General features: G+C 43.1%; 1 protein-coding gene across 1 annotated transcript in view; it reads left to right on the plus strand.

Moving 5' to 3' along the window:
- Window positions 1–16,374, plus strand: part of THSD4 (thrombospondin type 1 domain containing 4) — a 200,060-nt gene that overhangs the window by 83,375 nt on the left and 100,311 nt on the right. The window contains exon 2 of the mRNA XM_021693931.1: window positions 10,124–10,328. Coding sequence (XP_021549606.1) covers window positions 10,124–10,328 — 205 coding nt within the window. The remainder of the gene's footprint in view (window positions 1–10,123; window positions 10,329–16,374) is intronic.

Below are 16,374 nucleotides of genomic sequence, written 5' to 3' on the forward strand. Positions count from 1 at the left end.
TCTCCGGAGAGCATCGCAGTGTCATGAAAAGGAGTCCCGGCAAGAAGTCCTCTCTCTGCCACCCCGGAGAAATCACTTCCCCTCCCAGGTCTTGGTGCTTCACCCGTGAGGCATGGAGGTGGGGGCCCCAGAGCCTCTCCTGCTGTGCATCACTGGATTCTCAGGAGACTGTGTGTGAATGTGTGTCTTACCTCCACCCCGACCCCCCACCCCCGCCTTAAAAATCTCCCAGGGAAGAGCTCTCCGAAGGCATTCTTTCTTTCCAGTTTGTAACCAAAAGGGTAGTAGTGCTGCCCTATCTTTGTTTTGCCTGGATGGGAGAGTTGGCTGCCACTTAGGGGTTGGTGTGCAACTTGAGAAAAGTAGAAAGAACATGAAGTAAACAAAAAGTGACCCCAAAAGCCAAAGAATCCCAGATTGCACAGGAATCACCTAAGGGTGCTGCTCAAACACAGATTTCAATTCAGTAAGCCTGGGGTGGGGGCCAGAATTTCTAACGAGCACTCAGATGATGCCTATGCTTGCTGGTCCATGGACCACACTTTGAGTAACAAGGGTCGAGAAAAGATCAAATAATGTTTATTATTCTTGATTTAAAAAAAAAAAACTGAGACAGAGGAGAAAAAAATATATACTTTGGAAGGATTTCCATCCAAAAAGCTAAAATGAAAATGTTTAGGGTGTTAGAGGAAAGTTCCACCCAAAGAGAGAGAATTAATATGACCTTTTTCTTTTAATGATTCGGCGACCACCGAGATCTACACCTTGATCCTGGCTCTAAGATGACTCCATCACGGGCCTGCACACCCCTTACCTACCACCCCCGCCCCCCACAGCATCTGTAAGGCTTCTACCTGAAATAGGCAACATTGCTGTTCTTCCAGGTTCCCACGCCATAGACCTAGAAATCTTCCCTACTTTGCCTGCGATAGAGCATCCTTCTTCAGTCCGTTGGCTGTTTCTTCAGTGTAACATCGTCAGTGTGCCTTTGCCCTCTGTTCTAATTCCCTCTCTCCATCCAGGCCTCCTTCCCTCTGTGCCCATCCAAATGTAGCTGTCTTTATGCTTCTCGACCTCCAGTCTCTCCATCTCCACTCCACATCTATGTCTGCTCAGCATCTCCCCAAAACAGCATTTCAGTGTGCTGTTCCCAACTCCACAGCCTTGGGACTCAAGCCCCCGAACTTTTCCGTCTTCGTCTCCCCACCCAGCCAGCCAGCCAGCCAGTCTTCTCAGCCATCCCTGGAGATCACCCAGTGACATCCAAAAGCCCATTACTTCCCAAAGTTTAATGCATTTACGCAGATTTCTAAGCATTGTCATGAGCAATCAGAAAACAAAAGGCCTGACTCATTCACTCACATTTTTATATGCTCCCCAAAAACGTTTTGAGAAGCAGAAAGTCCTATCTTAACAACCGTAAATATGCAATCAACCTGAATTGCTGAGCCCACCCTTCTGGTATTTCTCAACAATCATCCTTTAAATGTTCAACCACTGTTTCCTGTCCCTAAACTAGTTGCTTAGGTGAGTACCATTTTACCAAGACTTCTAGGTGCCATCTTGTGGAGAGAGATGCAAACAGGCACGTTTGGAGAGACGCTTTGTGTCAAGGAAATGACAAGGATGCAAGCAAGAGTCTCCCTCATTGCCTTCTGGTTGGTGCTGGATTCACCCATAGTCCTCTGAGGGCCTTCTGGTTGGACCCACACCTGCAGGCTCAGACTGCCTGAGCCCAGGAGGCCATAGAAATGAGGCCAGGGTGCAAGCAGCCTCCATCCTAGGGCACATTCATCAACCCAACTCACCATTGCCTTTTTGCCAGTACTTCCTTCCAGAACTTGACCCTATAGAATGTAGACAGTGTCTCTCTGTTCCTTTCTTCAGGAAACTTCCTAGTTCTGACCCCTTGGCCACCCAAGCCACAGTATCTGACAGACCTGCCCGGCATGGTATGGGCCCCTCCTGCGGCCCTATAGAGTTTCCATACAATCTGACCAAGTATTTTACTTTTTTCTAAATATATATATAGTTTATTATTTTGAAGTTTGATTCTTTTGAATCATTTTTCTTTTTTTCCCATTTTTAAAAATTTAAATCAACTAATTAATGTATAATTGTATTATTGGTTTCAGAGGTAGAGGTCATTGATTCATCAGTCTTATATAATAACCAGTGCTCATTACATCACGTGCCTTCCTTAATGTCCATTACCCAGTTACCCCATCCCCCCCACCTCCCTCCCCTCCAGCAACCCTCAGTTTGTTTTCTATGATTAAGAGTCTCTTATAGTTTGTCTCCCTCTCTGGTTTCATCTTGTTTTATTTTTTCCTCTCTTCCCCTGTGCTCCTCTGTTTTGTTTCTTAAATTCCACATATCAGAGAGATCATATGGCAATTGTCTTTCTCTGATTGACTTATTTCCCTTAGCATTATACCCGCTAGTTCCATCCACATCGTTGCAGATGGCAAGATTTCATTTTTTTGATGGCTGAGTAACATTCCATTGTATATATGAACCACATCTTCTTTATCCATTCATCTTTCGATGGACATCTGGGCTCTTTCCATAGTTTGGCTATTGTGGACATTGCTGCTATAAACATTGGGGTGCAGGTGCCCCTTTGGATTACTACATTTGTATCTTTGGGGTAAATACCCAGTAGTGCAATTGCTGGATCATATGGTAGCTCTATTTTCAACTTTTTGAGGAACCTCCATACTGTCTTCCAGAGTGGCTGCACCAGCTTGCATTCCCACCAACAGTGTAGGAGGGTTCCCCTTTCTCTGCATCCTCGCCAACATCTGTCGTTTCCTGACTTGTTAATTTTAGCCATTCTGACTGGTGTGAGGTGGTATCTCATTGTGATTTTGATTTGTATTTCCCTGATGCCCAGTGATGTTGAGCATTTTTTCATGTGTCTGTTCTGACCAAATTTTTAAACAGAATTCTTTTTAAACAGAGAATTCACCGTACAGCCTTACATTTTATTTTTTTATTTTTTTTAAAGATTTTTTATTTATTTATTTGACAGAGAGAGACACAGCAAGAGAGGGAACACAAGAAGGGGGAGTGGGAGAGGGAGAAGCAGGCTCCCCGCCGAGCAGGGAGCCTGATGCGGGGCTCAATCCCAGGACCCTGGGATCATGACCTGAGCCAAAGACAGACACTTAACCGACTGAGCCACCCAGGCACCCCAACAGCCTTACATTTTAAAAGAAAGGTGGAGAGATGCCTGGGTGGCTCTGTCGGTTAAGTGTCTGTCTTCGGCTCTGGTCATGATTCCAGGACCCATCATGATCCCAGAGTCCTGGGATCCAGTCCCATGTTGGGCTCCTTGCTCAGCAGGGAGCCTAATTCTCCCTCTGCCTGCTGCTCTCCTGCTTGTGATCTTGTGCTCTCTCTCTCTCTGACAAATAAATAAAATCTTTAAAAAAAAGAGTAAAGTGGAAGTCCAGAGGTTTCTACTATTGGATGCAAAAATATGTACACCTTATTTTTATTATAAAAGCAGTTGTCATTGTCATTATTCATTAATGCCCCCCCCCCATTTTAATCCATTGGGAAGAAGACCATGAAACTGAAGCATCGGCACTTTACAGTTTGGAGCACCCCTACTCTCCATGGAAAGATGACCCTTATGGCAAGGAGGGTAGTAATTCTCTTGCAGCATGTGAAATGTTTCCCTCTCGGGGCTTCTTTCATCAGATTTGTAAACATTGTTGCAGCTGATTCTCACCCAATTTTACCCAACGAGAGCGCCAACATTTTCTTCTAGTTAAGTCACTGGTGAATGTGCTATTCTCTAGTGAAACAGGATGAGGTACTGAAAAGCGACAACCATAAGCTTGATTAAAACCAGATCACTAGTTTCACAATTGCCTTCATTAGGGAAGCCAAAATACCTTTCATCCCATGGACCGTTTCTTCTCTTCAAATGAATGACAGTGTCAGTTTGTTTCCCATGGATTCCTGTTTCTAATTTAATTTTGTCGACATACGGCAAATTCCTCTGACTTTAGACATGGCAGGATTCCTCACATCAGGGCTGTACCTCTCTTTTTCAGAAACAGTTTAGCACCAGAAGACACCTTAGAGATGATCCAGTTGAGGGAGAAAATTGGTCCTATAACTTTGATCTCTCTCTTTTTTTTTTAAGATTTTATTTATTTATTTGACACAGAGAGACACAGTGAGAGAGGGAACACAAACAGGGGGAGTGGGAGAGGGAGAAGCAGGCTTCCCGCGGAGCAGGGAGCCCGATGTAGGGCTCGATCCCCGGACCCTGAGATCATGACCTGAGCCGAAGTCAGACACTTAACGACTGAGCCACCCAGGTGCCCCTAACTTTGATCTCTTGATGCCTCAACCAGCTGCTCTTTCATTCAACAAACACTTACAAGTACCTACTGTATACTAGTCACTGTGCTCTTTCCAGTACATAATCCCACTCACACTGAAATTAAGCCAAATGGCAAGCTTGAAGAGCCCTAGGCTCCTTGTTAGTTTGATGGCAGTGTGGAAATGGGTTTTTATTTTCACTGGATAATTAAGTATTCTTTGCTCATTAGCTTCTGACATGGACAGAATGCTGTTTTGGTGCTTCTGTGGAACTGTCATTGTTCTGATGCTTTCTGGGGGATCTATCATGCTCTTCTCTGGTGTCCCATGAGCTATGGATTATGCAAGAGTGGTGATTCTCAATCAGTTGGAGGTGATTCTGTTACTACGGGGACATTTGGAAATGTCTAGATACATTTTCATCTGTCCCACTGAGGGGAGGGATGCCACTGGCATCCAGAAGCTAGGGTTGCCGCCAGCCATCCTACAATGCAGAAGACAACCCCCACACCCAGGAACTCTCTGGCCCAAAATATCCCTAGAGCCATGGTTGAGAAACCATGGCCGTGAGAGAGAAGGTAGGAAGGTGAGATGCTGAACTTCCAAACCCTGCCTCATTTTGCATGTTGGAGTTCTGCATTTCTGCATGAGGTTTTGTTTGAGAAATATGTTTTTTTCTGCTTAAAAAAAGCACTTGAAGACTAAGGAGGTAGAAGATGGCAACTCTATGCCTTCTGTTTTAGGGTTGAGACAGAACGGGAGAAGTCAAGTGGGTGGCATATAGGAAACAGGTGAGGGCAATCAGGGGTAAATCTGGAAGCATCAGCCTGAGCCTCAGTCTTGACCACACAGGGCTCTGCACGTCTCCCTCCCACCTTGATATACTGAATCATGGGATCATGTCCACCTTCCGGTTTAGTCAAGAGGTTGGCATTTTTTCTAGAAAGTGCCAGATCATAAATATCTTGGGCACTGTGGGCCATACTATCTCTGTCACAACAATTCAACCCTGCTGTTATAGCACAAAAGCAGCCCTAGACAGTAAGTAAACAAAAGGGCATGTTTGTGTTCTAATAAAGCTTTATTTACAGCAAACAGGTTGTGGGCCAGATTTGGCCTGTGGACTGTCATTTGCCAACCACTGATTTAGACCATAAGTAGGAATCCTGTTTGTTTTACCCTCAAGTCTCCCTGCCTACACCTTGTTGGCACATAGTAGGGGTTGCCTCAGGAAATATTTCCTGAACTATATTGAGGGTCAATCGTGTAGGCATAAGTGTTAGCAGATTTTAAAAGAATAACAATGGGGGAAGACCCATCCAGCATTTCCCAGAGAATTTCTATATATTGTTTAACTGTTTTTCTATGTTGGACACTTAGGATGTTTCTGATTTTTTAAATTAATAATAACAAATGTGATGAGCTGCTTCCTACAGAAATCATTGGCATAATTTCTTATTACTTCCTTAGCATAAATTCCTAGAAGAAGAATTAGGGTCTTATATTACTAAATGGCTTTCCAGGAAGGTGGTATTGATGTACATTCCTAACAGTAATAAGAGGGAGATATTTATCATTATGCAAAGGATTTCTTTCAACAGAATGTCATGAATAAAGGTTTTGGCATCCATATGTATTTCCACGAATTAGCTTACTGCAAATAAAAGTAAATTGGTGTTAGATACTAATCATTTTAATAATAACATTCTCCCACACTGTTGTGACAGCATGATTATTAAGGCACGTTGTGTTACCTGTCCGTGTCATCTAGCCAACCAGGTGAGGTTGCCGTATCTGGTGTGTTTAGTGAGCACACTCAGGAACATCTGTTTCCCATTAGGGAATCAGAAGCTCCACTATCTGCACGCCCAGCACCAGCCTCCCCTGCCATGATGTACAGAGGCCTCCTCCCAGTGAAATCCACCACCAGATATGTCACGCAGATTGCTCATTTCCCTCAGGAAATTTCATTTAGGTTAATTTTGGCACACAATTGAGGGCAATTCTTGAGCAATTTCTCTTGTGATGGCTTGCAGTGTGTAAAATTTTCCTACAACATGTTGCAGAAATCACTGGAAGAATACTAAGGATGTCTGATAGTTGTCCAATTGCCTTTGTAACAGCAAGAAATATCTCTTTTGAACTACAGTACATGGTAAAAAAAAAAAAATGAAATAAATGTAGATCGAGGAGCAAATGTTCATCCTGTCCCTTTTCACGAGGTGCTGTTGGAACAGGAAGGGTGAAGGGGCCACGCAATGTGCCTTACCCTTATGGTGAACATTGGCCCTTTCTTAGCTCTTTGGATTTTTCGGACTTTCTCCAAATGAAGAAGAGAATATCTGTGACTGAGAAGTACTAGAGAGTGTTCTAGAAATAGGAGTGGGTCTGTGGTTACGTGATGATGGAATTTACTTAAAAATGGATAGGTTCCCAATGAAATCCAGTATATGAAGGCAATAATTAACAAAACCCCATGTTTTCTGAGAAGCCATCCTATATAAGCATTTTGCTATATGCCTTCAATGTTTACCTCATTACATCCTCCCAGCACGGCTGTGAGATAGACACCATACCATCCCCAGCCACAAAGAACCAGAGGCTCAGGATGGCTAATTAACACATCCAAAGATTAGCGCTCCTAAGTGGCAGAGCCAGCACAAAACCCGGGTCCAGCAGACTCTAGTGCCCACTTGAAGTCCCCACGGATGGCCCTTGGGTGGCACCTCTGAGTTTGGAGATACAGACCAGCATTATTAAGTCATGCCCGTCAGAGACCAACTGACCAGCTTCCTAAGGTATAAGCCAGGAGTCAGGCCCCATTCATTTCTGGGCATCGTCCCCTGAAAGATTTGGATGGTGGTGGAGATGTTTTCCGTGCCGACCCCAGAAGGAAGTGACCATCCAGCCCCGAGGAAACAGGATGTCACCTTTAGTTCTTGGCAGCACTTGGCAGGTCACACACTTCGCTGAAGCCAACCTCCAGGCCATTTGGACGTCAGTCAGGAAAAACTGCTACAGCCCTCCCTCCCCACATCTAGATTCCTCCGGAGCGGCCGTGCTCTACTCCGGAAGTCTGGCATGTGGGGGTGGCATTCGTGGAACTGTGCAGAGCATTTTAATGTAATATCTGTTTCACAAGATAAAACGACATTTAGCCTGGCTGTGGTTGTCTGAGGCCAACCTTGTGATCATCCCATTCTGATTGGGCTGAGGGCTGAGGATTCGTGGGATGTCTCTCCTCGTCTTCGACAGCTCTCCTTTGTCCTTGAACTATCCCTGACACCCTGTTTAGAAGAGAGAGACTCACTAGCCTGTCTGTTCTCCCCACTCTGGGACCCTCTCCACAGCAGCCAAAACTATCATCTGGAAAACAAATCCGAGCACGGCCCTCCCTTTCTTGAGACATCCAGTGGTTATTGCTGATGCCATCAGATAAAATTCTCATTCTTCATCCTGGCAACCAAGATTCTTCAACACTTCAGCTGAATTCTCCAGCCTGATTTCATCCCTCCCAGCAACCCTACACTTGAGCCGTGTCATTCCTCGAACATGTTTTCCTACTCCCTAAGTGTTCTTTCCTACTTCATGCCTTGTGCACGGCGTTCCCTTTACTGGAGTGCCCCATAAGGATGAGCTCGGTCTGGGACAAACTGAGTCCAGGGGGTAGCAGGAATGGAAAGGGAGGAGGGTGAGACTTTGCTGGACAGGGCAGGGACAGTGTGCCAACCCACTCTTGTCTCCATCTTCCCCATCGGTGACAGTCAGACGCATGTCCTTAATTTGATGAGAATCTTGCTTTGGCAATGTGGCATTTTGTTTGTGTCTTGCTTTCTTTCAAAGCCAAGGAGAAACCCAAGCGGTCAGGGATGGAAATCATGCATGGAAAACATTTTCCTTATTTTTCTACTAAAATGTGCATGGGGCAGGGGCGAGAAATATTTGAGGGAGGAGAAATACATAGCAAACATGGCATTTTGAAAGACTAATTGGATATGGATGAACATATTGAGATGATGTTCTGTTATTGTCAGAAATAATGTTTTACAGAGAAGCTATTTGTGAAGAGAGACCAGTTATTATTGATGGGCTAATGTGCCCTCGGGAATATGGAAATAATAATGCAGAGGTACAGTGCCTACAGAAAGCTGTCAGTCAAGCGTGAGGTTGGAACGGAAAGCCTGAACACCTTCTGATTTGACTCTGCATATAGGATTTGACCTGTAGGGCCCGCATGAACAGACCCAGGGGTATTTCACAAAATCAAAAGTGGATTTTGAATGGTTCGTTGACCACTTTGCCCTCTGAGATGTGGTCTGATGATTGCTCTTAGAATTCGAGAACCAACACAAACCCGTGATTTCAGCAAACATGTGTCTCAAGTTTTGGAATCCCATTCTGATTTCAAGTATCATTCCTGATCCCCAGAACCCAGTGAACTAAACCTGTCATCCCCGTACTTCATTGTCCAGGCTATCATCTGCTCCCTTCCATCGGCCTATAGAAATGTGACAGAATTCTTTGCTCAGACCACATGTCCAAATTTTAGATTCAGGAAGCATGATCGTGAGCCCTATGAAATCAGCTTCAGCAGTGGGAAAGGATGGCATAAAGATAATGATCTTGCGCTTTGTTCCAAGGTTTGATTTTTTGTCATGCAAAATAAAATTGCCCCAACAGAAAACATGAACAGGGAGGGGAATGATAAAGCTAAAAGATCTTAGAATGAGTAATGGGAAGAATCTTTTTTGGAGGAAATTCAGGAAGGTAGGTGGAGTTCCTTTAAATGCCAATAAGCCTGTCTGAACAAGGACCACCCCGTTATTTATTTAGATGCGGATCATGGGGTTTGCTGATGTTTCTGGCCATTGCCTCCCTTCCCCCTTTTCCCCTGGGAAATATGCTTTGAGAGAGCCAAGCAAAATCCTGCTGCTGCAGGCTCTTCAGAGCCCCAGTGACCAGTGGAGACCCAGATCTCAACCAATTTGATTTAATTTCCTAAGACATTGGGCCTGCGAGTACCTCTTCTGAGAGTACTTTGTTAAATGTTTATACAGTCTGTCATTTAGAATGCAGGACTTGGGGACAAACCCCAATTTTAGATGCAGTACTCATCATGGTCCCACAGAACTTTATATAAAAATCCCAGATTGGAGGGGGGTGCGCACCTGGGTGGCTCAGTTGGTTAAGTGTCTGCCTTCAGCTCAGGTCGTGATCCCAGAGTCCCAGGAATGAGCACCACGTCAAGCTCCCCGATCCGTGGGGAGTCTGCTTCTCCTTCTGCCGCTCCCCCTGCTCATGCTCTCTCTCTCACAAATAAATAAATAAAATCTTAAAAAAAAAAAAATCCCAAATGATCTCTCCTCTGAACCCAACAGGGGGATGGATTGGCAGGACAAATTCCCTGTCCAACCAGTGTAAACAAGTGGCCCGTCCCCAGCCCCTCCCTGTTCTTTCTCTCTACGTTATTTTTCTCCTATCTTTCTCCACCACCAAGCATACCGTTTGATTTACTTGTCCTGTTTGCTGTTTGTGGCCTGCCCCCTGCCCCTAGAGTGTACATTTCACACATACCGTGTGAAGAAGTTGCTGGCCCAGAGTGGGTGCTTTGTGACTCTGTCAAGTGAGGAAAGAATGCACTTGGACACCTGCAGGAGCTGAATGGGGGCAGGAGGGAGGTCAGTGCAAGACCCACCGATAGATCTTCCATCGCCCCCTCTCCCCATCTCCCCCCATGCTCCTGCGATGTGCTCCAAGTCTTTTGTTTTCCACCTCTCGGCAGAGCATTGGCTGTGACGACTACCTGGGCTCGGACAAAGTGGTGGACAAGTGCGGGGTGTGCGGAGGTGACAACACGGGCTGTCAGGTTGTGTCAGGCGTGTTCAAGCACGCCCTCACCAGCCTGGGCTACCACCGAGTGGTCGAGATTCCCCAAGGAGCCACCAAAATCAACATCACCGAGATGCACAAGAGCAACAACTATTTGGGTAAGCTTGGTCTGTTTCCAGAGGAAACCGTCTGTCACTATTGGATGATTCATTCCTTCCCAGGAGCGTGACACAGCAGGGTCCAGACGTCCTTGGACTTGGAGAAGGTGCCACTGGGGAATGCCAAAGCACCACTTGGCCTCCTCCTTGACATGAGAAGCGTGGGTGGAGGAAATTTTTAAAGTCCTTGCAAATAAATATTTAACGCCTACACATATAAGCCAGCCTTCGTTCCTTCCAAGAGAAACATGGTTATGCACTAGATACTGGGCTAAATGGTTTCTCTGAGATGGGGGAGGCTCTTTGAAAAGCCGAGGTACGGGCCAGTCTTTGTTCTGTTGGAGTTCAGCCAGGGGCCTTCGATGATCCTGTCTGGAGCTTCATCCCCTACAGGTCTGAAGTAAAAGCCGTGTTTCTCTTCTTTCTGCTTCAACTGCCCAGGGCAATGGTATATGTGTATAGTATGTGTGTATCTTCTGAAGAGCTGCAGTCATTTTGGGTAATATCAACACCGAGAGGCCATTTTTACCCATTTTCCCGCGGAAGTTTAGATCTTTGTTGATACTTCCTTCTGGGTTGCTGACTGATTACATTTTATGCAAAGCAAATCGGGTCATACGAATTCATTTTGACCAATTCCTAATTCACGTGAGCATGCACAGATTAGTTAACAAAGTAATATAAGGAAAGCAATTTCTTCAAGTCATTTAGTCAACAGCCATATTCATTTTCATTTTTTAATGATTTCTTGAACAGGAACTGAGAGAGCACAGATGTTATGTGCCAGGCGCTATTCTTAGTGCTTTTCATGTACTAAATTACTGAACCCTCTCAACAACCCTAGGGGAAAGGAGCTGTTCCCATCCGCATTTTATATAGATAAGGAAACAGGCACAGAGAGATTATGTAACTTGCTAAGGTCACACAGCAAGGAAAAGGTGGAGCTGGGATTCGAACCCAGGCAGTCGATCTCCAAGCGTGGTAGTCTATCAAGATATGGTACCCATGAGCAATTCTCAGAACCCGAGTTCTTCTCGTACACCATTGGCCATGCAGCAATCAATGGCTGCAAGCACTGAGAGAGGATTAATTTTGCAAATTTCGAGTCCAGGAACACCGCAGAAGGTAACTCCAGGCCTGATAACTGCAGATGCTGCAGCTCTTCTTTCTGCACCGGCGCAAGCGTAACCAAAATTCGCTTCGCCTGGATTGGTTGGCAGGAGGAGGAAGGGACGGCAGAGGAGACTCTGAGACAAGTCCATCTACAGGGGAAATCTGTCCCATTTGCTCTGGCAAGCCCAGGCACCACCAAAGTAGCAATAGCCTAGTTTTCCCAACGAGTAGTTTGGGTGTTGTCTTTAGTTGCGAGGAAATAGTCTTTGTGTGTTTCCTTCTTCTTTTTTTTTTAATATTAGAAAATCACATCTCCATGAATATCCTGTCTTCTAGAATGGCAAGTGTTCTACAGGGGATTATTCGAAGTGCAATTCCATTCAATGCATCAGCAAATAATGCCACTTTTTTATGAACTTGGTGTTGTTTTTAGTAAATTTTCCCTTGCTCAGTTTAGAAAGCTGGTTTTAAGCTGTGCCCTCTGAAGATAAAATCCTGGGTGAATATCCACCGGTTGTCTGAATGGAATCTGCTCTCAGAGCCTCAGTATTTTCATCTAGAGTAGGGGAGTAAGAATCTTGACCTTATAAGTATTCGTGACAATCAATAGGATAACAGATATTCAGAACCCTGTCACTTTAATAACAATTAACGAATGGCCATTCCCTTTCTTTTGTCTCAGAGACCTTGTCAGTGCACCAAAACTTCATGGAGTCAAATTTCCCTGTCCCCCTAAAAAAGACTCAGTGGGAGAGTGATTCAGAAAGCCACATTTACCCTTGTAGATGCCCAGAGACCAGTGGGGTACCGGAGAAAGCCAGAGTCCATCGGCAATATTACATGATGTTCTGTGGGCACGGGAGGGAGAATGGAAACAGAAGAGGAGACTGTAGAGAAAGGTTCCAGAGCTGATGATCCAGAGCTTCTGTCTGCAGCACTTAAATCATTTAAAGCACTGGAATGCTCTTTTTTTCCTTTTGATATAATTCACATATCATAAAATTCAGGCTTTTAAATGGTCTTTTTTATTTTAAAGAGTTATTTATTTATTTGAGAGTTGGGGGAAGGGGAGAGGGAGAGAGAGAATCTCCAGCAGACTCCCCGCCGAGCACAGAGCCAGACGCAGGGCTCGATCCCACGACCCTGAGATCACGATCGGAGCTGAAACCAAGAGTCGGATGCCCCACCGACTGGCCCCCCTCCAGGCGCCCCAGATAGTCTTCTTCTCATCACAGGTGTTCTCTCTACCTGTCTCACGCATCCTGCTAAATCTCCTATTCTGTCAGGTCTGTGTATTTTAAAAGTTAAATTGCATCGGATTGCTTGAGACTAGAGCATGGGTCTCTCTAGCTGTTTTTGAACTGTTCAAGGACTATTTTTTACGTTACACATTTTCAGACACTTAAATGTTTTTCAAAGAGTTATGTGGTGGGTTTCTCTACAGTTTTCCAGGTAATGATGAAGGTTTCAGTGTTCTTACCTCGTATTCCTGGCTAGGAAAACTATTTTGTATAAAAATGTGACTCGATGCACAAAATTGATTTGGCTGTGCGCATACAGCTGTTCCGTAGAATAGGCTACAGACAGGAAATAAACAGTTCAGATTTTTATCATTGCTTTCAAAAAATGCACAACTTTTAAAGGTTTTTTTCAGGTGCCCTATTGTTTCCCAGAATTAGCTTTAGTTATTTGTAATGCAAATCAAGCTTTTTCTTGTGAAACACTCGGTATCTTTTAATGACTAATTCTCCAAACTTGTTAGAAATAGAAAGTAGATTTCTATGAAAACAGAAGGATTTGTATTATTAGTGCCAGAAAAGATGGTCTTACCACCTCATTTTAAAAGGTTTTTTAAAACCCTCAATATGTGAGTGATGTTCTCAATATGCCAGTCACCTAGTTAATGAGAGGAGTCATGCTCTATGTATAGTAAGTACTTCAGTCTCCAAGCGTTTTGCCGTGCCTGGCCTTCTGATTTTTCAAATTGAACATTCTTTACTTTGCCTGCTTCAAGAAAGATCTAGCTTTACTAAAGATGCAGTTATAGAGTGAGGATGTGAAAATCGACATTGAAAAATCAGAAACCACATATGTAGAAGAAGGAGGCATGCATCCCCCAAATCTTGCCTGATACGTAAATAGTGATGGGGCATTCAACCTGACTCTGAGTTTATGGCTTAATTTGGTTTGACCGTCGAGAACTGGACGTTCTAGATTCAGATTTCGAAGGCCTGAGTTCTGGCCCTAGCCCTGCCATAACTCACAGGGGGACAGACACACGTGGAGCTGGGGCAACAGGCCAAACGCAGCACTTCACGATGCTCACTATTCTCTGAGCAAAGCTAGAGAAACTGTGACCTTTAATGGTGCACAGATTTTAAGGAGATAGAATATTTGTCTCATTTTAGGTTGGAAGCCAATGAAATTCTGCAGACTTGAGCTCCACTTTTCAGTGTTTCTTTGAATTTGTTCACATACTCCAAAATACTGACGAGTTGGTGGATTATAGATTCCTAGATACACATTTTTTTTTAACGGAAAAGACTTTGGAACCCATGTATCTGCTAAAGCCTATGTATTCTCCTTTTGCATGTGAGTTATTCTGAACCCTGCTCTTTGGAAATAAAAAGCTAAATCTAATTTTATTAAAATGATTGGCATTTTATATTCCTTACCACTTCCTTAATACAAGATGTTGTAAAATTATTCTAGCTGAAATATCAAAGTTGGCGTAGTTCAGCTAGCTCAGTTTACTAATGTCATTATGTAACAGTTCAGAAATCAGACATAAAAGCATACCTAGCCAAACTGATTCTACAGGACATGTTCTACCTGCCAACATGTAACATTGTCACAGAGCCTTAGACTTGGAAGAAATTTTTGAAAGGTCTATAAGCTTTTAAACATAAACTGGCAATAGCTTTACTGTTAAGCACGTTTTCCTAAAAGTTTTAAACAATAATAATAACCACCAGCATTTAAAAAATCAGGTATCATGGATCATCTATAATTTGCAAACCTTTAATTTATCAGTTGAGCAGCTCTCTATATAGGAAGGACTGGAGTATTTAAATAATAAGATGTCTTATATTTGTATGACAATTAATCCCAAAGATTTTCCATATGCATTGTAAAAATTTTGAACAATACAGATGATATAGAGCAAAAAGATGAGATTCCTTCTGTGTCCCAGCCCCACACCTTGTCCACTGCCGTCAAGTGTTAAGGCAGATAAATGACCACTCTTAGCCGTTCTCTGTGCATCTTCCAGTCCTTTGTGGAAGTACAAATATGTATCTTCTAAAAGTGGTGTTAGTATACATACTTTTTGCAGTTTGCTCCTTTACTTTAATATTATATCATACCTTTTCATATTACTGCATAAAGCTAATTCATTATTTTCTGAGGACAGAGTATTCCATACATCAGAGGTAATATAATCTATTTAAACAGTTCTCTATTGAGGGATGTTTAAATTGTCCCATTTTCTAATATTACAAATAATACATTCATGTTTGTGGTTCAAGATGGCAGACTGAGTACATGAGTTGTTGTTTTTTTTTTTCTCCTTCCTCCGAAGATTCCATCAAAATGAACCTAAAGGAATAAGACAGGATATAACCTATGACCACCAGGAAAACAAGAGGGGGGTGTCTGTGAAATGATTTTAACAAATTTCTGGAACAAAATTTCTGAAAGCAGGTGGAAGAATGTTCACTAATAGAGAGAGGAAATCACAGCCTAGGTAGCAGAGGGGACTGTGATGAGGAGGAGCCAGCCTACATGCAGAGCCCAGGAGCCTCTAAGTCTGGGGGCAGCAGATAAAATGGACGGTGGGAGGAAAAACGGAACTGAAAAATGGGGGAATATATGAACAGGCTCCCCTGCAACACATTCAGAATGCTGGCATCAACCTCCTTATCTAAAAGCTGATGGGAACTAGGGCATGGTTGTGAGGATTGGTGCCCAAGATCTCAGCGTTCACTGTGGAGTTTGAGGAAGGAGTGGCTCAGTGACTGATGCCCCATTCTCTCACCCTCTAAAAGTTGCCCTCTTAACAAGCTCTACCGAGCTTGTTACAGAGTTCTCAGGCAGCCTTCCCACTGCTTTTGTCTTAAACATCAATGGATCTAACATAAGTGGACAACCAAGGATCAGTAGACATTTTTCTAAAGCCTACAGCATGAAAGAGAAAGCCCAAGATAAATAACTGGGAAAGCTGTTTCTAGAAGAAACAGAGCAAATTCTTGGAGAAGAAAATCTATATAAAAGTCCTCTTACAAGTAATACTGCCATGAATATCCTAATAGGTATATCCTTTCATACTTATGTAAATATTTCTGTAGGATAGATTCCTAGAAATAGAATTTGTAGGTCAAATGGAATGAACACTTACAATTCTGAGAGATGAAGCAAGATTCCTCTCCAGAGCAGTTGTAACCAATTGGTACCCCCACCGAAAGTATCTTTCTCCACACCCATACCAACATAAAATATTATGAATGTACTTAACTTATACTACACCTTTTTTATTTGCATTTTCCTGACCACTCATTTTTATTGTGATTTGTACATCTGTGAATTTGCTATTTTTAAATTGTTTGTGGTTTTCTTACTGATTTTAAGAACTCATATATAAGTTATGAATAATAACCATCTTCTGCTCATATATATGTATTAGTCTTTATCTTGTGTTTCAACTATGCTTATGATACCTATTTTTCCGTGGAGAAAAATTTTTATCTTCTTTGTCAAATCTGTCAATCATTTTTTTTTTTTTTATAGCTAGTGGGTTTTGTTTTACCTAGGAAGACCTGCCCACCTCCAACATTATAAAATTATTCTCTAATATTTTCTTCTATTACTTTTATACTCATTTTGTATATTTAAATATTGATTTATTTGAAATTAATTTTTGTGTGTGGTGTGAGGT

The sequence above is a fragment of the Neomonachus schauinslandi genome, chromosome 9 (genome assembly GCF_002201575.2).
Source record: "Neomonachus schauinslandi chromosome 9, ASM220157v2, whole genome shotgun sequence".
Taxonomy (NCBI): Eukaryota; Metazoa; Chordata; class Mammalia; order Carnivora; family Phocidae; genus Neomonachus; species Neomonachus schauinslandi.